The sequence below is a fragment of the Pongo pygmaeus genome, chromosome 5 (genome assembly GCF_028885625.2).
Source record: "Pongo pygmaeus isolate AG05252 chromosome 5, NHGRI_mPonPyg2-v2.0_pri, whole genome shotgun sequence".
Taxonomy (NCBI): Eukaryota; Metazoa; Chordata; class Mammalia; order Primates; family Hominidae; genus Pongo; species Pongo pygmaeus.
Genome location: NC_072378.2, coordinates 139,643,937 through 139,666,782, shown reverse-complemented (window position 1 = coordinate 139,666,782; position 22,846 = coordinate 139,643,937). Strand labels below are relative to the sequence as shown.

Here is a 22,846-nt window from a genome sequence, read left to right as displayed (position 1 = left end):
ATTCAAGGGAAAGAGGAATAAGCAGAGACAAAACTTGACAAGTAGATTCATAGAGAAGCTAGAACCTAGACCAGACATTGACAGGGAGGAGAGTTTACAGAAGCAGACGGAAGGGGAGAGAAAAGCCTTGAGGAAAATTATTAGTACTCTCTTCTGACCAAGGTAGGGAGTGGATGGATGAATATTTTACTGTTTTTTCTAATATTTTTATTTTTATTATTGGTAATAGTATATACACATCATCGCTGTTGACCTAATAAGAACTCCAGATCCACTCTCCTACTGAGTGAGAGGCCAAAGTTCCCCTACAAATATGACAAGGCCACTGAAAGATAAGAGAGAGAAAATGTCAGCCAAAGGGAACAAAATCTGACAAGAAAACACAGGCTAGGTGGTATTTTCAAAACTGATAGAGGCCTCTCGTGGGTAAAATCTCTCTCGTGGGAAAAGTCACTTTCCCCTTGGCATCTGAAATGAAAGAAATGAAAACAGATTTCCCATTATGCAGCCCACAATGACTGGTACCAGTCCGTGGCCTGGGGGTTGGAGATATCTGCTGCAGAACACCTTGGTATGGAGGAGTCAAACATTGGTCATCATGGCAGGTTTGCTTTACGATGGCATCACTCTTGCCATGCAAGGGGCTATTTTCCTACAGATATCGCTATGATACTAAAACCATTGCTACAATGCTTTCAAGAAGGCCTAAATAATACATTCAGATAGCATACTTGACCCAACTAGGATAAAATTAAAAGAACCCAGATAATAACTTTTAAGTATCTTCAAGTTCCAAAGTGCAGGGTTGGAATCACTCTAGTGTTTTGGAACATGGAGAAACATAATAAAATTGCTCTGTGTTACAGAGCAATTTTTTCTTCTCTGACCAAACATCTCAAATGTGTCCCTTTGCAAAGTTAGTCATTATTCAAGTTTCCGTAAGACAATATACAAAATCTCATTCCAGAGGTAAGCAACTTCAAGTGTTCCTAACCAGAAAAGTTATTTTTCAATCACCCTAAAACTTTTACATTAAGAATTGGGGTGTGTGTGTGTGTGTGTGTGTTGAGGGGAAAGATATGAAGAAAGTAGGGATAAAGTTAAAATAACCAATTTGGGTTTCTACTCTCTTCCATGAGTTATTTTGTAATCTGCATTAACCTTACAATTACCAAATAGTCAGGATGATGTTTTTAAAAATTCCAACTCCCTAATTCTGCCGCTATTTACAAATTACCAAATTCCAACTGACTGTGTTTGACCAAAATCAATGCTTGTGGATTAGAGTATCTAGGTGTGTCCACTCTAATTGAGTGTGTGTGGGCTCATGACCTTTCTGTGCCTTCCCACTCATCATCATTAGCATATTATTGTAAACACTGTATTATTTAACAGCTACATTATGCATGAAAACAACATTTTTAGGCTAACCTCAACTTGTAACCACCATTTTAAACTTTCAGTTGTTTGCAAGTAGCTTTGGCAGCCTTCTTAGCTACTTTTCAGTTAAATGGTACTGTGCTATTGTCTAGACTAATGGTTTTCCAACTTAACTGTTTATTAGAATCAATTGCAAAATTTGTGAAAAACGCTGCTCCTGAGGCCCCACACACAGATATTTGGAGTTTGTAGGCCTGGAGTGAAGCCTGATCTAGTTTCTCAGTTCTTTGAACATGCTATACTCCATCTCCTACAAGGCCTGTGCACATTCTAGTTTCTTTGCCTAGAAATTTCTACCTATCCTCAAATCCCCAATGAGTACTTATTTATTTATTTACTTTTTTTCTTTGAGACAGAGTCTCACTCTGTTGCCAGGCTGGAGTGCAGTGGCGCGATTTTGGCTCACTACAACCTCCAACTCCCTAGTTCAAGCGATTCTCATGCCTCAGCCTCTCGAGTAGCTGGGATTACAGGCATGCGCCGCCACGCCCAGCTAGTTTTTGTATTTTTAGTAGAGACAGCGTTTCACCATGTTGGCCAGGATGGTCTCGATCTCCTGACCTCGTGATCCACCTGCCTCGGCCTCCCAAAGTGCTGGGATTGCAGGTGTGAGCCACCGCACCCGGCCCACAATGAGTATTTATTAATGCCTAGTCTTTATGATGCACTGTGCTAGGTGCACAAAGATAAATAAGTCATGGCCTTTAGTCAAGGATCTCTAGGTAGAGAGGAAAAAGAAGACACATAAACTAATCGTCATATAGTGTAAGTGCAAGACCAGGAACAGGAAAATTTTTAGGCGAGCATGGGAGATGTTCACCCTGGGTAATTTTGACACAAACAGATTGTGGAAGCAATGGTTCTGATTCTTCAGAAAGTGTTTTCTCTGCTCTTTTGGAGAAAATATAAACATCTGGCTGTGGTCTCCTTTTATAACCTATTTGGACCTCTTAGAGAATTTTAATAAGTCATTCAACCCGTATCTGAAGATATATTCTTAGATTTTGCTTATGTACTTGATCAAAGATGTCTTTAATCATTGCATTTATTAGATGCTATTTGCTTTATTGGCACATTTGAGATGCTAAAATGTTTTGACTCTCTATTACAACATTTTCCAAAGTGTGTCTACTTTGGGATGCTTGAGATTTCACAAAGTTAAACAGTTTCTTTACTGCCAGAATTCTCTGACCTTTACTGTATGCACAACGAAGATCTAAAATAGTGATGGGTATAGTTTCCATCATTTCCAAAACTTATTGACTGATTGGATCAATGAGAGACTTTTTTTTTTTTTTTTGAGATGGAGTTTCGCTCTTGTTGCCCAGGCTGGAGTGCAACGGTGCAATCTCGGCTCACCGCAACCTCCACCCTCCAGGTTCAAGCGATTCTCCTGCCTCAGCCTCCCAAGTAGCCGGGATTACAGGCATGTGCCACAACTCCCGGCTAATTTTGTATTTTTAGTAGAGACGGGATTTCTCCATGTTGGTCAGTCTGGTCTTGAACTCCCGACCTCAGGTGATCTGCCTGCCTCGGCCTCCCAATGTGCTGGGATTACAGGCATGAACCACCGCGCCTGGCCAAGAGCCTTTTTTTTTTTTTTTTTTTTTACAGAACACCTTGAATATTTGGGAAATGTCTCTACAACCTGAGCTCCCAGGACTTCTTTTTCCTTTTGAGGCTGCACTTTCTCCTACAGTAAACGCAGTACTTACCAGAGCAGTTGGGGGAATATTTAAAAATCTCTCTCTTGGGTAAAGTCACTTTCCCCTTGGCATCTGAAATGAAAGAAATGAAAACAGATTTCCCATTATGCAGCACCATGCCACGTTCACATCTAAAGTATCCCCTTTATTCTCCTACTCGCATCCTCTAGGCTCAGAGGTATCTCTTATTTATCACTTCTTTGACAACATTATGTGGGCTGGGAGAAAAACAAAGCTCATTCACAGGGCTATTCTGAGCTCAGAATCCATCTAGTCAACCTACTAATTTTATAGACAGGGAAATTGAAGCCTAGGGAGTTTCAGAATCCACCAAAAAATGTTACTCATCTAGTTGATGTGATTGCGAGATTAGTCATAAAGCAAGGGATGGACCTTGTGTCACTGACATCGCAGGACCAAAGTGGTACAGAAGCAAGCATCATATTGGTTAAGGAGCATTTATTACAGCTCAGTTAATGAATTTTGTCTTTCTAGTTACAAGTGAGCTTCAGTGGTAGCTTCTGAGAGGCTCCTGACGAGGACATCAGTATTCTGAAATGTCTTCAGACATCCATTTACATAGTCTTCCTTTATTTTTTGAGATGAAGTCTTACTCCGTCGCCCAGGCTGGAGTACAGTGGTGCGATCTCAGCTCACTGCAACCTCCACCTCCCAGGCTCAAGCGATTCTCCTGCCTCAGTCTCCCATGTAGCTGGGATTACAGCCACGTGCCACCATGCATGACTAATTTTTATATTTTTAGTAGAGACGGGGTTTCACTATGTTGGCCAGACTGGTCTCGACCAAAGTGATCTTCCCACCTCACCCTCCCAAAGTGCTGGGATTACAGACGTGAGCCACCGCGCCCGGCTCACCCTCAAGTCCTGACCTCAAGTGATCTGCCCACCTCACCCTCCCAAAGTGCTGGGATTACAGACGTAAGCCATCACGCCTGGCCCCTAGTCTTCCTTTGAACGGTCCGGTCACTCTCCCAGATAGTCTGTTTCATCTGTTTTAGCTTGATTTCTAGTTTCTCTGAGAGAGTAATAACCTGCTGCTTTGATATTTTCTGAAGGAGGTGGTATTTTTTGAAGGAGACTAAATTTTCTGAAGGAGATGGTAAGAAGACCAGAGAAATTCAAGGGAAAGAGGAATAAGCAGAGACAAAACTTGACAAGTAGATTCATAGAGAAGCTAGAACCTAGACCAGACACTGACAGGGAGGAGAGTTTACAGAAGCAGACGGAAGGGGAGAGAAAAGCCTTAAGGAAAATTATTAGTACTCTCTTCTGACCAAGGTAGGGAGTGGATGGATGAATATTTTACTGTTTTTTCTAATATTTTTATTTTTATTATTGGTAATAGTGTATGCACATCATCACTGTTGACCTAATAAGAACTCCAGATCCACTCTCCTACTGAGTGAGAGGCCAAAGTTCCCCTACAAATATGACAAGGCCACTGAAAGATAAGAGAGAGAAAATGTCAGCCAAAGGGAACAAAATCTGACAAGAAAACACAGGCTAGGTGGTATTTTCGAAACTGATAGAGGCCTTAAAACCAAACGAAACAAGCAAACGAAAACCCTGACAATGAGTGGTGACAGTGAGGAGTAAGAGAACCTTTGTAAATTTAGAAAGTGGACCGTAATAGTCTAAGATAACAAATATGCCATCCAAACAATGTTGCTTTTGTTTTCATTGTTATCTGAATCAAGCTAAAAATGGTGAAAGCTATTTTAGTTGTGAAATGACCAAATCTTAAAGGTTGAACTCAGAATCCATTTAGTCAACCCACTAATTTCATAGATAGGGAAATCAAAGCCAGAGAGTTTGAGAGTCCACAAAAAAACCAACCAAACAAAAAAAATCACTCAACTAGTTGATGGCAGAGTCGGTTCTGGAACCCAGGTCTCCTATCCTTAGTCCAGTGTGAATTTAATAATACTTTCCTTCCTATCCCCTGCATACATGAATTTTACTTCCCTTAAAAGATATCTATAGATGCTCAGGAATTATTTATCTCATGCTTATTTTTAGAAATCATATCATATTAGAAGAAAAACAAAACTAACAGTGAAATATGAATCTAGGTCTAACATTTGAAAGACGGACATTCACAGTCTTTTCTGGCTTTAAGTTTCTGCCACAATTCATGGAAATCAGGAAGGTGGTTAGAGAGGTACACAAGTACGTATTCATAATCAAATTTAACCCCAAAGTTCTAAAAAAAAAAAAATTTTGGAAGAGAAAAGGCATACTTTTGTTTTTGAGAGATGGAGTCTCGCTCTGTCCCCCAGGCTGGAGTGGAGTAGCCAATCTCAGCTCACTGCAACCTCTGCCTCTCAGGTTCAAGCGAGTCTCGTGCCTCAGTTTCCCAAGTAGCTGGGACTACAGGCGTGCGCCACCACCCCCAGCTAATTTTTGTATTTTTTAGTAGAGACGGGGTTTTACTATATATTGGCCAGGCTGGTTCTCCTGACCTCTGGTGATCTGCCCGCCTTGACCTCCCAAAGTGCTGGGATTACAGGTGTGAGCCACTGCACCCAAAAAGGCATAGTTCTGAACACATTCAATCTGCATAAGTTGTCACCAAACTTAGTATAAACAATCATTACTATGCTAAAAGTTTCAGAAAAATCCTGGTCCACACTTCTGCAGCTGGCCTAGTTGCCTTTAATTTCAGGTTTTTTGTTTCTTTCTTTTTTTTCTTTTTTCTTTCTTTTTTTTTTTTAGAGAGAGTCTTGCTCTGTTGCCAGGCTGGAGTGCAGTGGCACAGTCTCGGCTCACTGCAACTTCTGCCTCCCTGGTTCAAGTGATTCTCCTGCCTCAGCCTCCAGAGTAGCTGGGATTACAGGCATGTGCCACGACACCAGCTAATTTTTGTATTTTTAGTAGAGGCGGGGTTTCACCATGTTGGCCAGGATGGTCTCGATCTCCTGACCTCGTGATCTGCCCGCCTCAGCCTCCCAAAGTGCTGGAATTACAAGCATGAGCCACCGCGCCCGGCCAATTTTTTTGTTTCTTTGATATAAAAATAATTCCTCCATCTTCCAATAAAACTGTGCCAGTGACCACAGCCTTATGCGACATCGCTGTGTCTGCTGCACAGGTGGTTCCACTTTCATGTAGACTTCCTCCACGCTGAGCATTTCGCAGTGTGGTGGCTACATGCCCACATGCCTTCCTAGCTTTCATGAGGAAGAAATGAAGCTTGCTTTGGAAGGACACATTAGGGAGACGGCAGGTGATTCCTTCCTGATAAAGCGTCCCTGAATAAAGTCAGTTTTTCCTCTTGTGTTTGACACTGTCGCCAAATGACCCTATTTCCATGGAGATGTAATGATAGCCTTTTGTAGATGATGAGCAAGTCTCTTTCTACTCCCCTCCTCCATGATTACTTCACACAGCCTTATGCGACAGCGCTGTGTCTGCTGCACAGGTGGTTCCACTTTCACGTAGACTTCCTCCACGCTGAGCATTTCGCAGTGTGGTGGCTACATGCCCACATGCCTTCCTAGCTTTCATGAGGAAGAAATGAAGCTTGCTTTGGAAGGACACATTAGGGAGACGGCAGGTGATTCCTTCCTGATAAAGCGTCCCTGAATAAAGTCAGTTTTTCCTCTTGTGTTTGACACTGTCGCCAAATGACCCTATTTCCATGGAGATGTAATGATAGCCTTTTGTAGATGATGAGCAAGTCTCTTTCTACTCCCCTCCTCCATGATTACTTCACATAGCAACCTAGTCCAACAACACCAATGGAAGTTTAAAAACTGAGGTCAGTGATGTTGTAAATTTATTAATTCTGCACATGCCCATCTCCAGTTTCCTGGATTTTTTTTTTAAATTAATCTCCAGTTTTAGTGCTTTTCCTGTGAGACTTACAAATAGAAATTCTGTTTCCTGGATTTTTTGTTGAAGGGAGGAATAATTTTTGAAGGCATGTTGATGCACCTGGATGTTAACCTTCTATACAAAATAACAGACTAGAGCAGAAAGAGACCTCAGTGAGTGTGAAGAGTAAAAAACAAAACAAACAAAACCAAAAAGAAACCTCACAGTTACAGAAAATAAAACCAAACAGGAGAAGATACTTAATGTGGGAAGAAAGCAAGAACCTTTGGACTCACTCATTTCTATCTCTCCCAAACAAGACATGTAATGGTTTTACATGTCGGTACACACACTGAGAGGTATCCCAGGATACATAAAACATCACAGGTGAGAGAGTAAGACCTGTTTTTCCTCTAGTTGGTCACAAAAAATTGTTTTCATGACAGTGTTTATTTGATTCACATGATACGAGTTTGAGCTAGTTGGCTTTGATTTTTTTTTTTTTTTTTTTTTTTGCAGTGGAGTGCAGTGGTGCAATCTCAGCTCACTGCAATCTCTGCCTCCTGGGTTCAAGCGATTCCCCTGCCTCAGCCTCCCGAGTAGCTGGGACTACAGGCGCGTACCACCACGCCTAGCTAAGTTTTTATATTTTAGTAGAGATGGGGTTTCACCATGTTGGCCAGGATGGTCTTGATCTCCTGACCCGGTGGTCCGCCCGCCTCAGCCTCCCAAAGTGTTGGGATTACAGGCGTGAGCCACCGCGCCTGGCCAGCTTTGTTATATTCTATTATTATCATCATTTACTGAGCACTTGCCATGGGCCAAACACTGTGTTGCAAGCTGGGCCAAGAATGATCAAGAGTACAGTCTCTTGACTTTAATAGATGACACTCTAACTTGGGATTGTAGTCTTCACATGGGCACCTTCCCTGGACTGAAGACAAGGGTGAAGGGATGGCCTGACCAATGCAAATCCATCCCTGTCACTAGAGGGATAACCCAAAGCACATGCCTGGCAAGGGCGAGGCGTCAGTGATTATCAGCTGCAAATGCCACAGGCCATAATTGGAGAGCTGGGAGGGACCCTACTCACACCCACCTTCCCCTGTTTTAGGCTAATCTGAACTGACTCAATAGGCAAAGATAGAAAAAACTAACTGTTGGGAATGAGGTCATTTAAAAAAAAAAATTCCTTCTATTTCTTAGGTTTCTCTAGCATCAGAATTCCACATGAGAGTGGAGTGACTTAGAACAAGTAGGCTAGCCTTGGATTCAAGCCTTCGCTCTGCCAGCACTAATCATGTAACTTTGGACTTTTCTGGGCCTTAAATACTAAAATGCATAAAATTAACCAGTTAGTCTGGATGCTCTTTGAAATTCCTTCTAGACCTAAAATTCCTTGATTCCATGTAAAGTTGCCAGATTTAGCAAAGGAAAATATAGGATGTCCAGAAAAATTAGAATTTCAGGTAAACAGTGAATCATTTTTTAGTACAAATATGCCCCATGTCCTATATTTCATCTGGCAATCCTAATTTCATGACATATATGCCTCTCCAAGATGAAAGCAAGTACTGTAGCCAAGGGGAAATGTCTGTTCTTGGGGGAAAGGTTGTCAAAGTTGTTAATTTTCTTAAGCAGATTTATATCAGGAAGTGTGGGCCTTGTTGTGTGGCTTGACCACCCTATTCTGATTAAACAGAGTGGTTTTCATAGATAGGTAGGGATGGGAAAAATGCCCCACCTTTTCATGATTATTTAACAGGGTTAATTTTTTTTTTAGTGTAGCATAAACTCCAACTGGAAACAAAATGAAACTGCCAACGGACATTAAGGCCTAGGTGGGGGAAAGGAAGGCCAGAGAAGGCTGCATCCATTATCACAGAGACACAAAAAGGCTTGTGGAAAGGATCTCCATGTCTTCGCTTGGTTTTCCTTCTATAATGATTTTTTTCTATTTGGTAGGAAATAGGATCAGAGTTATTCCCACTCCAACGCCAGGGAGTGGGTTTATGTACAAAAAAGAGAAACTTGGTTCCCCCTAAAAGAGGGAAAGAAGTACCAAAAGAACAAAAAACACAGGGGAAAAAATGGGCAGGCTACTTCATCAAGCTTCTCTGCTTTTGGCTGGAATCCTAGCAACTCCGTGTTGCTGTTTCATACTAGTCGGAAATTTTGTTTGGCTCTTTTGCTTCCTTTTTGTTAATTCAAGTGGGAAAATGGGTGACGTATTCTTTCAGAAAGTCAGTATTTTTGATGTATAAAATCTTTTGATTCTGAAGAATACAGGGAGGAGAAATAAGAATGGATTCTTGTGATGAAAACTGGGAGATTTCTGTTACAGCAAACATTTGAGAGTCTGCCATGAACCTCACACCGTACCACACATTCACAAACTTCCCAACTAACATTCACTCTGTAAGGTAGGTGTCATCATTTCTATAGGAAAGAAAATTACATCTGATAAGATGAACGGCTTAGCCAAGGTTGGGAATAATTGCAAGTAGTCAATCTGAGACTCTAGCCCTTATCACCTGACTGTAAATTCAACACTTATTTTTTTCATGTCTTTTTTTTTTAAGGCAAAGAAGCCAACCTGCTAATGCAAAATCTGAACAAGTTGCAAACACCTGAAGAAAAGTTTGATTTTTTATTCAAGAAGTATGCTGAATTGGTAAGATCTTGGATTAGCTTCTTTTCTCAGAACGATTAGTGAGCCCAGTGCCTCTAGCTTCAAGGAACAACAAACACCTGCCAATCCGAGAATGAATTGTAAACAGCAACATCTGAGGTCTGTGCGCTAACCCTGCAGATTATGAAACCCACAGCTAAGATGTGGCATTCTCTCTAGTAAAGCTAGGCAGTGGCCTTCTCCTTTATTTCTGCTTCTTAAAAAATTCTTTTGAAGGAATGCCCATCAGAATCTCTATCTGTTCCATTTGGTTATCTAAATCAGGGAATGAAAATAAACCATATCACCCAATCCCAGTGACATAGGTACCTCTCCCTGAAATGCATTGTGACCAGAATCACTGGGTTAATTCTCACATGTTAGCACCTCACTAGCTCCTTTTGATTGTGTTGGTGTCATTTTGAGAAAAAGGTAAAATAAATCTTACCGTACATTAAAAGTTCATACTAATAGTAGTGAAGTTAGATGGAGCAAACAATTGAACTTATTTTTATAGAAGTTATTGAGAATAATCTTTCTTTTGTACATATACGCATTTTTAGGTATATTGACATAGTTTGGGAAACTTTATTAAAGTTAGTCAGTTGCCTGAGTTTTTAATATTGGACTTGGCATTTATATATGTGCATCAACTCTGTTGGATACCGGAATACTGTAGGAGTGGATGAGCTGTTCTAGCAACTTTCAGCATGTACTATATGGGGCATATTTAAGTTATTTATAAACAAGGAAGTCTATTTTATATCATTGTTGTTTAGAAGAATTTCATGAAATCATGTAGTTGCAAATAAAAAGTAGTTTGAGGCAAAACAAAAATTCTTTCACTTACTTCTTTTGGAGAAACAGTGACAGGAGAATGCAACTTAAGAGACTACATATAGCAAAAAATCCCTCCAGGCAGTAAGTTGAACTGCCCCCAACAGTAGTTTTACCATTGCAGCTAAGGAAGCTTAAACCTCAGGACATCTCACTTGCATGGGCCCCTTTGAGGCCCGGGGCCTAATTCTCTTTAATTTTTTATTTTGAAGAGGGCCTCCAAAACTGAATAAGCTTCAGGCCCACAAACTCTTCATCCCTGTTGATGGAGTACACTTTAGTAAGTGACTTGTTTTCTTTGTTTTTCACTCTGAATCTAGTCCTGTAATCTTTCTGTCCTTCTACCTAATGTGTCCTGTTATGCTGAACTATTATGCAGTAGATACAGAAAAATTCTGAAACTCTATGTGACTGGCTGTTTGCTTAACCCTGCTAACAGTATTTTTAAATTATTTTCTAGACACACAAACTACATCATGAAGATATATAATGCTGAATACACAAAATAAACAAAAATATCTCTAATCCCTCAAGTAAAATACAAACTTTGTTTTATGCATATTCTTTTCCTGTTCTACTGTGTATGCAGATTTTTATTGTAATTACAGTCATAAGGTACATATAAGTTGATATCTGGTTTTCTTACATGACAGGCATTTTTCCCTATAATATATAGTCTTCACAAATATATTTTGTAAAAGTTGTGTCATATTCCATCAAGTGGCTGTATCTATTGATTCAATAATTTGAATATACTTAAATTCCTCTCACTGTTTTGCTTTACCAAATATTTCTGCATTGAACATCATCACGTATTAGCTTTGTTCTTTTTCCTTCTTTTTTATGATTTTAAGAAAAATTTCCAGAAATAGGATTACTAAATTAAACAAGATGAGTACTTTCTGGTTTTTAAACTTTATGGCCATATTGCTTTCCAAAAGAGCAGCAGAAACTCACAAAACAAGTATCAGTGTATCAATTTTCTTGCAACTTGTATTGCATTGGCTATTAACAATTTCAATACCATAAAATAAGTTACGTGTCAAAAATAATATTTTCTCCACAAATCTGGCCCCCACTCTCACGTTTCCATGTGATTCTCACCTATCCATCCTTGCTCTTTTTAGTATTTTCCGAGTCATTTTTCCTTTACCCTTTCAATTTACCAACTCATACCAAGGCCATTCATGTTTAGTTTCCAGTACCATGTTCTATACTTGAGGGGACTGGGAAGCATTCTAGACTAATACAGGAAGTGACGTATGGTGTTACATTCCCACGACAGTACACTGGGGAAGCATCACTTTTCCAGACTTACCGATATCTTCTCCACGAGCCAGCGTTGTTCATCCTGGTCTCAGGGAACTCCCTGTACCTACTCATCCTCCTAGCAAAGCAGTCACCCCCAATAAACAAGAGACTGTTTTTCCAGAGACCATGTTCAATTCAAGCCTTACTTGCTATACTTTGGCATTTGTATCATCTCTTGTAATAAACTTTCAAACCTGAGAGATCATCCTAGAAAAAATGAATAGGAGAAAATTAACCCAAAAAACTTATTACATTTCCTTTTCAGAAAAGAAAAATTATGAGGAATTTCAATTTTTTACGTGGAGACTAAAGCCTATTTCCTTGCTCACTGATTTGGATATTAATGTAGAAAACGACTGAAATATAAGTGTTCACATAGAATAAATCATCAAATTCAAAGCGGTGAATCAAACTGCCACTCTAGCTCACTCATCCTTGCAGAGTCTAAATCCTGTAATATTATCTGACATTGTATTCATTAATAAATGAAGATAAGCTCATTAATAAGTAAGGACATTTCATGACTAAATTAGGAAATGGCCTGGCAGAAATATTTTTCGCATTTAATTTCCTCAATTCTTATGTAGTTAAGACAACATCAGTAATAGGATTTTAATTTAGTACTTAGCATTAATTTTACTTTTTAACTTAGTAAAAAAAGAGAAAGAAAACGAGAAATTATAGACAGAAATTCTATATGCCTATTACAATTGTACAGAAGAACTATGCCTAAGTTAAATCACAAAGCCAGCATTTGACTGAAGCTAGGCAGTGAGAACCTAGAGGGCAGGGAATGTGTATTTTTCATTGTCTTCGATGCCAAGAATCACTTGAATATTGGCTGAATTACTTTGTTAATAATTTAAAATTTTTTAAATATAAAGGAAAGTTCTGGAGTATTATCTGGCTTAATATTAGAAACAAAATAGGCCAAGCACAGTGGCCCGTGCCTGTAATCCCAGCACTCTGGGAGGCCAAGGCAGGCAGATTCCTTGAGCTCAGGAGTTCAAGACCAGCCTGGACAATATGGCAAGAACTCATCTCTACAAAAAAATTAGCTGGGCATGGTGGCACACAACTGTTGTCCCAGCTACTCAGGAGGCTGAGGCAGGAGGATGGCTGGAACCAGGCATTTGAGGCTTCAGTGACCTATGAATAATTGTGCCACTGCACTCCAGCCTGGGTGACTGAGCAAGATGCTGTCTCTAAAAAAATTAAAATTAAAAATAAAAATAAAACATTAAATGGATAATGAGCAAGCACAAATTATTTCTCTTTTCAACTTATGAAACACCCATAGGGTGTCTTCCTCCTGACACTCAGATAAAGCCACACAGTACAGAGTTCCCTAAACAGGGACAGTTTTGTTCACCAGGCGACAATAGGCATGTCTGTCTGGAGATATTTTGGGGTGTCACAATTGGGCAATGCTACTGGCATATAGCAGGTAGGGGCCAGGGGTGGTGTTGAACAACTTACAAGGCTTAGGACAGCCCCAACAACAAAAAATTATCTGGCCCAATATGTTACTTGTGCTGGGGTTCAGAAGCCCTGACGTATGGTTTAATCTTCAGAAGGTAAAGTCTAAACCAGAATGGCAAAAATAATAACAATACATACATTTCTTTTTTTTTTTTTTTTTTTTTGAGATGGAGTCTTGCTCTTGTGGCCCAGGCTGGAGTGCAATGGCGATCTCAACTCGCTGCAACCTCTGCCTCCCAGGCTCAAACGATTCTCCTGTCTCAGCCTCCCAGGTAGCTGGGATTACTGGCACCCGCCCCTAGGCACAGCTAATTTTTTATTTTTAGTAGAGAGGAGGTTTCACCATGTTGGCCAGGCTGGTCTCCATCTCCTGACTTCAGGTGATCCGCCCACCTCGGCCTCCCAAAGTGCTGGGATTACAGGCATGAGCCACTGAGCCCGGCCTACAATATATAAACTTCAAGAAAGGACAATAGTCATTTAAAATCCAAATATATGTACAAGAAATTTCACGCCTATCTAATAACAATGGTGCAAAATTAAAGGCTCACATCTATACTATGAGCAGCTTAGCATGAGAAATATTTAATAACAGATTATTTATTTTCCAAGGAGGATATCTATTTCAATCAATATTTTTAGTAATATGGGTTTTGTTTTTACAATGCTAATTTCCACTAGTAGCTAGAAATTGCACATAAGTATGAAGATAGAATATCATATATACATATCCTTAGCTTTATCTGGCAAGGGTTTAAAATGCTTATTTTAGGGTGGCAGGAGGGAGAGAGGAAAGAAATAAAATGTGAACTGAAGAAAGTGTGACAGGTGTTCATCTTGCTCAGAAAGAACAACTGCTTTTTATTTATTTTTTATTTATTATTTTTTGAGACGGAGTCTTGCTCTGTCACCCAGGCTGGAGTGCAGTGGCACAATCTTGACTCACTGCAACCTCCATCTCCCTGGTTCAAGCAATTCTCCTGCCTCAGCCTCCCAAGTAGCTGGGATTACAGGTGCATGCCACCACGCCCGGCTAATTTTTGTATTTTTAGTAGAGATGGGGTTTCACCACGTTGGCCAGGATGGTCTTGATCTCCTGACCTCATGATCCGCCTGCCTCAGCATCCCAAAGTGCGGGGATTACAGGCATGAGCCACCACGCCCAGCCCCAATGGCTTTTTTAAAATGGGGAAACTGAGGCACGTGTCAGGGCTCATGTGGCATCTGTATCCATTTGCATTAGGCTCTGTGAGGCACCAGAACACCTGAGGTCCAGAAGAACCAGGGCTTTTCCTTTCTGTTCACCAACAAAGTCGTTATTAGGACTAGTACTTATCTGACTTCAGCACCATCTGGGCCCTACAGGAACTGAGGCCAGTGGAGGAAATGGCTCTGGACAAAGGGCTGCTGCTTGAATGTGGCCCCAGCGATGGTCAGTCTGAGATTGACACTCCTAGAGTCCACCGATCTCTCTCTGGAGGCTTCTGAGGTTGATCCCCATACTCCCCACACCAGGTCTAGAACTCCATAATAATGTTGCCAGATGTAACAAATAAAAATACAAAGTTTATGTTTCAGATAAACAACAAATAACTTTTTGGCAAAAATATGTCTCATGCAATATTTGGAATATATTAATACTTATGCTAAAAATTATTTCTTATTTATTTGAAATTTAAATTTAACTGGGTGTCCTGCATTTTACTGACAACCCTACCCTAGAATTTCAGCATCCAAGATGGAAAGTACAGTGGTAAGTTGGTTTCATGTTCCAAGGCAGTCCTGATAGAGTACTTCAGTTGTGGCTGCTGGAGGAACATGAGAATAGTTCACCTGGGCTCAGCAGAAACCAGCAGAATGATTTATTTGTTATAAGCACAGAGCGGGTGCGGGTGGGGAGCAACAAGGCATGTTACAGGTATTTGCTATTCATGCTGTTGAACCATGCAGTAGCTATTTCTGATGCTTTGGTGAAAACTCGTCAATGCTTAGGTAGTGGAAGTGTACTTTCTCTTCTCCTTTCCCACACATAAACAATCCACACTCAGAGCCCAAAAGTATAAAGAAGAGGACCTCATCTTCTGTTTACCAGGAGGCTGCATTTCTCTTTCCTATTTTTAAAAATAGCGCTAGAAGCTTGTTTCAAGGAAGAATTAGGAAAACTAAATGCAACCCAAGCAGATGGACTGTTGATCATTGCCTCAATGCAAGGCACCGTCATGAACTCTGGCAGTTTACAGATTCTGACACATGCCTTTCTATTTTGTCTGGCAATTCAATATTGGTTAGATAGACTCAGGAAAAATATTTCTAGACCATCCAAAAACAGATCAAAGTAAAAAGAGACTAATAATAATGAAAAACCTATCAATGCTGTGCTCTAAAAACTACATACCTTCAAGTACTACAAAGGTGACATTTGTGAATTTCGTTTACTTCCAGAGGAAGGGATAATAGCAAAAAATGTTTCCAAACAACCACAGAGTAATCTTTAGGTTTGCTTTTTTTCTGTCCACTCCAAGGAGATCCCTGCCATTTTCTTTCATGTTTGTATCTCCATGCGTACAGCTGGATGAACATCGTACTGAGCAAAAGAAGTTAAAACTCCTCCAAAAGAAACAGGTACAAATTCAAAAAGAAAAGGACCAGCTACAAGGTGAACACAGCAGAGCTATCCTCGCCCGAAGCAAATTGGAGAGTCTGTGCCGGGAGCTGCAGAGACACAACAAGACTCTGAAGGTATGTCCCCGTGTCTCAGAATGGGGCACAGAGAAAGGCCTCTGCTACTCATGGAATGAGTGTGAATTTTAGAATCAGAGAGGCTTGGGTTCAAATACTGCCTCTGCCCCTTGCTTGCTTGTAACCTTAAATAATTTTACCTCCTTGAGCTACTTTCTTCATCCATAAAATGGGGATTAGACCAGCTTCACTGTGTGGCTGGGAAAAAATTAGATGAAGTTGAATATGTAAGGTACCCGCACAGTACCTGACACAGTGCAGGCCCTTGATAAAATGCATACCATTCCTCTTACCTTTCTATTATATTGTTTCTAAGGTGGGCCTTAGTTCTTTTTAAAAAATACATTTGTAAAGATTCAGCATTTTTGGTGTTATAATGAATTCTGCATGACATGAGATAAATGGACACACACCAAATTGACACAATGAAGTGAGATTGAGAACCAAAATGTCAATAGTCATCTGAAAAAAAGGAAGCTATTGGAGAAAGCACGGAAGCTCTTCAGGTTTAATTATTCAATCTAAAAATAATAGACTGATCACTTCATTTGGTCTGTACGGGTTTCATTAATTACAGCGTAAGCCCTAGCAGTGTAGTTAATTTGATTACACAGAGACACTAGCTCCATTCAATATAGCAAGATGCAGAGCTCTCCAAGATGATACTGTGTGCATCCCCAATCCCCTTTCCAGCTGAAGATCCTAAAGCTTTTGACAAATAATAATTAATTAGACACCAGTGTTCCTGTGAGGCAGTTATTATAAGCGTTTAAAAGGAGATACTTCAAGAAACAGAGTACATGAAAATCATTGCTGAATTTGTACAATTGAGTTAGGAAGAAAAATAGAAGAGAATCATGGTTCTTCATTTTCCAAATTGTTTTTTGATATCTGGGAAATGGAGAACCAGTGTGATGAAGTCAAAGTCTCAAATGGCAAGTTTTAGGAGATGGGCTACTGGCGTCTTGTCAACAACGGTACTGAAGACAGACACCCAGGCTGAATGGGGGCCTGAGGAGGGAAGCATCGTCCTCAACTCAAGGTTTGGATTCAAAGGATGCATAAATCTCTTGTGTGCCTACTTAAATCCACTGTCTCTCAGTAATGTTACACAGTAAGGACATAAAAATTAAATCAGATAGGGTGGAATCATTTATCAACAAAGAGATATAAAGAGTAGAATGATACAGCATGGTCTTCTTGGGTAGTACTGAAAGACAGAATGTTCAGCTGGTCACAGTGGGTCACATCTGTAATCCTAGCACTTTGGAAGGCCAAGGCAGGAGCATCACTTGAGCTTGGGAATTCGAGACCAGCCTGGGCAACATTTATAAGAGCGAGACATTGTCTCTACCAAAAATCAAGAAAATTAGCTGAGTGTGGCACGTTCCTGCAGTGCCAGCTACTTGGGAGGCTGAAGCAGGAGGATCATTTGAGCCCAGAAGTTAGAGCCTGCAGTAAGTTATGATTGCTCCACTACACTCCAACCTGAGTGACAGAGCAAAGTCTCAGAAAAAAAAAAAGAGAGAGAGAGAGAGAGATCTTATTAATACCATCCAACTGGCTAGAGACCCTCCCCCACCAAAAAAACAAAGACAGAATGATCAAGGTAGCAGGAGACTCTGTAAGTGTGCCCATATGCCCTCAGTAATGGCTTATTATGAACAATGATATTAAGTATCATTATTATGCCAGAAGTTATGCTAAGTGCTTTACATACATTATTTCATTTAATCTTCATGATAACCCAGTGAAGGTTAATATCTCCACTTTATTGATGAAGAAACTGACATTCAGCAATCCAAATCAGTTGTCCAAGATCAAGCATATTTTAAATGTCAAAATCAGAATTCGAATTCAAAATATTTTCAAATTTTCTTTCTATTTTTTTCTTTGACCCAGGGATTATTTAGAAGTGTTATTTAATTTTTATAGCCTATCATACATGGTCTGTCTTGATACCATATGTACTTCAAAACAATGTTTTTCAGATGTTGGGTCTAGTGTTCTGTAAGTAACAATTAGCTTTAAATCATTTATATCTTTTTTGAATTTTTTTATCTATCAATTGCTGAGAAATGAGAGTTAAAAATCTCCTCATATAATTGTGGAATTGTCCGCTTATTTTAATTATGTCAATTTCTGCTTTATGTACTTTGAAGCATTAATATTAGGTGTATATACATTTATGATTATTACGTCCTCTTGATGAATTGGTGATTTTACCATTATGAAATGTCCTTTAGTAATCTTTTTTTTTTTTTTTTTTTTTTTGTGAGACGGAGTCTCGCTCTGTCACCCAGGCTGGAGTGCGGTGGTGCAATCTTGGCTCACTGCAACCTCCGCCTCCCGGATTCAAGCAATTCTCTGCCTTAGCCTCCCGAGTAGCTGGAATTACAGGCACCTGCCACCATGCCTGGCTAATTTTTGTATTTTCAGTAGAGACGGGGTTTCACCATCTTGGCCAGGCTGGCCTTGAACTCCTGACCTTGTGATCCGCCCACCTCAGCCTCCCAAAGTGTTGAGATTACAGGTGTGAGCCACCACGACCAACCAGTAATAATCTTTGTCTGGATGTCTACATTATCTGATATCAATTTAGCCACTCTAGTTTTCTTACTCTCATTGTTTGTCTGGTGTATCTCTTTTCATTCATTCACTTTCAGCCTGGGTCTTTATATTTAAAGTGCATCCTTTCAAGATAGCATATAGCTGGATCTTACTTCTTTTCATTCCTACGGTATCTGCCCTTTAATTGCAGTACTAGTCCATTAACATATAATGTACTTATTGATGTGGTTTGATATATGTCTACCATTTTATTATTTGTTTATTATTTGTCACCTCTGCTTTGTTTATCTTGTTCTTTTCCTGCCTTCCTTTGGATTATTTGAATATTTAAAAATTACATTTTATCTCTTGTATTTTTAAATTATAACACTACACATTATCTTTAGTAGTTGCTCTGTGATTACAATATACATTCTTAATTTTTCATAGTCTTCCTGGAGTTAATGTTGTATTACTTCACTTAACATGTAGAAACACTGCAACTAAGTAGATCAATTTACTCCCTCAGCCTTTAAGCTATCATCATTATATGTATTATATTTATATACTTTTGTATAGCCGATGAGACATTGTTATAATTTTTACTTTAAACAATAATATGTATTTCTTCTTAAAGGCAAAACTATATCCCTTTTATCTACCCAGATGTTTACCATTCCTGATACTTCTTATTCATTCTGTAGCTTCACATTTCTGTCTGATGTCATTTCCCTCAGCCTGAAGTACTTCTTTTAGTATTTCTTATAGTACAAATCTGCTGGTAATCAATTCTCTTAGTTGTCTTTTATCTTTAAAACATCTTTATTATTTTTTTAAATTGAAGGCTAAATTCATTGGATATAGAATTCTGCATTGAGAGAACCTATTTGTGGGTTTTTTTTTCCTTTTAGCCTTAAATAAATGTGCCACTCTACTGGCTTTTAAAATTTCTCATGAAAATCAACAATCATTTGAATTATTGTTCCCCCATATGTGATATGTCTTTTTTCTCTGCCCTTTTCAAGGTCTTTGTATTGATCTTTGGTTTTCAGAACTTTTACTGCTTTATGGCCAGGAGCGGTTTTTTTCATATGTACCCTACTTGGTATTTGCTAAGCTTTTTTGTACCTGTAATTATATGTCTTTTACCAAATTTGAATTTTTTTCAGCCATTATTTCTTCAAATAGTTTTTCTGCTCCACTTTCTCTCCATCGTCTTTCCTTCTAAGATTTTAACTCTATGTGTGTTAGACCTTTTGATATTGTCCCACAGGTCTTCGAGTCAGTCTTCACATTCTTCACCAATACTTTTTCTCTTTTATTTTTAGATTATTTTATTTTGATTGGTCTATCTTCACATTCAGTGATTCTTTTCTCTCTCATTTTCATTCTGCTCTAAATCCATCCAGTGATGTTTACGTTTCAGATTTTGCAATTTTTAATTTCAGAATTTCCATTTGGTTCTTTTTTTGTACGTAATCTCTCACCTGAGATTTTCTACCTTCTCATTCATTGAGATAATATTTTCCTTTACATCATTGACCACAGTTATAATACCTGTTTTAAAATACTTGTCTGCTAATTCCACATTTGCAGCATTGTAGAACAGGCCTCCTCTAATTGTCTTTTCTTTTGAGAATAGGCCGCATTTTCTTGGTTCTTCATATGTCAAGCCATTGTCTATTGGATCCTGGATGTTGTGACTATTATGTTGTGGAGAATCTGGATTCTACTATATGCTGAATACTTTTTTTTTTTAAGGAGACAATTAATTTGGTTAGATTCAAACCATAAACTTTGTCTCTCGAGCAGCAGCTGAAATCTCAGTTAAGTTCTTTTTTACTTAGCTAGACTGCTTTGCACATGTGTGGCTCAAGGCCAATCAGATTTGTGTAAAGTTTATTCACAGGATCTGGGCTCTATTTCTCTGACTCTCTCTTTTTTTGGGTGATCTTCCCCTCATTGTTGAGGGACTATAGTTGTCCAGAACTCTGTATTCTTATTCTTCCAATATGAAAGATGGTATGTTTTATATGAGAATTTTGCCGACCTCATACTCCTGCCAACTGCAGACTTCCCTCAAGCTAAAAGCTATAAAAAATAGGAAACTCATGTACAAGTGCCAACTTCCCTCTAGAGTCCGTCTGATTTTGTTTACTCTCTAGTGTCATCGTTGTTTCTTGCATTTCATCCAGAGTTTATAGTTGTTATTTGCAAAAGGGTCAACTTGATATGAGCTTCCTTGGTCATACTAGTGAAACAGCTTAAGTGTACCTAAATCTAAAATCCATGTGCTGGGAGCTTGGGAAGATATAGAAAGACAATGTATAACTAGGTATTTCCACCATCACAAATTTTAGCTTTTACTTTTCTTTATCAAAACCGCTTCTTTAATGAGTCAAACACACACACACACACACACACACACACACACACACAGAACCTCACAATTTAGGATAACTTAAGAAAGGATTGATGAAAGTCTGAGACATGGGTTTGTTTCAACAAAATGATACATATATTCGAAGTGATAAATCTGAGCCTCAAACTATGCTGAAAAAGAACTGCCTAGTAAGAGAGGGGTAAGTGTTTCAGGGAGCATGATTCTCCTAAAGAAATGAGAAGCATTTGTTATCAGAATATCACAGAATTTTAATATGGAAAGGACTGTAGGAATGATCTAGTCCAAGCTACTCATATGTCTGCACATAAATTAATAATTCATTAATTCATTAAATAAACATTTACTGAATACCTATGGATTATGTGCCAGGCACAGCACCAGTTGTAAGATGCACAATGATGCTTGCCAAGGTTTTTTTGTTATCTCAGACTTCATCCCTCAATTTTATTGACATTATTTTGACTTTGAATCATGTATTTGATAAAGAAAAGATAATTTTATCTCAGACACTGTCCAAATGATTGAAAATCCTTTAACAGTGGACTCAAATTTTAAGATTTTGCTAGATTTCTTTTGGTCTCATTGAAAAACAATATAGGCCGGGCGCAGTGGCTCAACCCCCGTAATCCCAGCACTTTGGGAGGCCAAGGTGGGCAGATCATCTGAGGTCGGGAGTTTGAGACCAGCCTCGCCAATGGTGAAACCCCATCTCTACTAAAAATAAAAAAATCAGCTGGGCTTGGTTATGTGTACCTGTAATCCCAGCTACTCAGGGGGCTGAGGCAGGAGAATCACTTGAACTCGGGTGGTGGAGGTTGCAGTGAGCCGAGATCACGCCACTGCACTCCAGCCTGGGCGACAGAGTGAGACTTCATCTCAAAACAAAACAAAACAAAACAAACAACAACAACAACAAAAATATATATATATATGCAAGACTACATCTTTTGGGCCGGGACTGGGGGTTATGATTGTTTGTTTGACATTTATTTAGTGCCATCCTAACATCTGTACCTTCTTTCTATACCCAGTTCCCAATTAAAAAAAAAAAAACCTCAGACTTGCATGGGGTGGTTCATTTATTCATTCATGGAATATTTATAAATACAAATGGTATTCAAATCATGGTTTGTAGTTTTGATTCCAAACTTGCTGACTTCTAAGCTAATCAGGACCAGTGAGGAAACAATCATAATCACACATATATTTAGTTGCTCCTAACTGGTAACCATAATTATTTTTAGTGAAACACGTATAGTAAGTGTTAGTATACAAAGTTCAGGGAAATAACATCTCGGATAGTTTATTTCTTCAGTTTAGGAAGTACAGATATCTTCAATACCCCTGAGAAGTTGTTGCTTAATAAAGGTTTAGAACATAAATAAATTATGATTCTGACATCAGGAGTCACATTAGAGTTAGGAAATGTGTTGTTATTGTAGAGGAAAGAAGAAACCTAATGATAAAATATTTTCAGAGCATATATTTTCAGCATCAGTTTTTATTTGGATCACATTATTCTGTTATGATAAAGGTCTGTACAATTACTTCTGTTAAAAATTATTATTTCTTTAAAAAAAAAATCCTGTTACATAATTTGAACTTGGTAGGCAATCAAATTCAGTATAATTTTACTTGCCAACAACGAAGCAAGTTTTCATATTAACAATTAATCAGAACTGAAAGGAATCCTAAAATGTCTGTATCATTTGTCAGCCACGTAAATGTCTCTATCTTTGGTGGGATGTAGCAAAATTAAACCCTTTTATTCGAAAAGAATAAGAATAACAATCACAAAGCAATTCTAAATATAGATATGGAGGAAATTGGAGCTCATTGTTAGTGGCTAGCAATGAATGGAGAGTTTTGA

At 38.9% G+C, this 22,846-nt stretch overlaps 1 protein-coding gene across 3 annotated transcripts in view; it reads left to right on the top strand.

Annotated features, from left to right (window-relative positions):
- Positions 1-22,846, top strand: part of TXLNB (taxilin beta) — a 53,411-nt gene that overhangs the window by 6,064 nt on the left and 24,501 nt on the right. For all 3 annotated transcript variants that reach the window (XM_054492697.2, XM_063666659.1, XM_054492696.2), the window contains exons 3-4: positions 9,565-9,656; positions 15,852-16,022. In XM_054492697.2, coding sequence (XP_054348672.2) covers positions 9,565-9,656; positions 15,852-16,022 — 263 coding nt within the window. The remainder of the gene's footprint in view (positions 1-9,564; positions 9,657-15,851; positions 16,023-22,846) is intronic.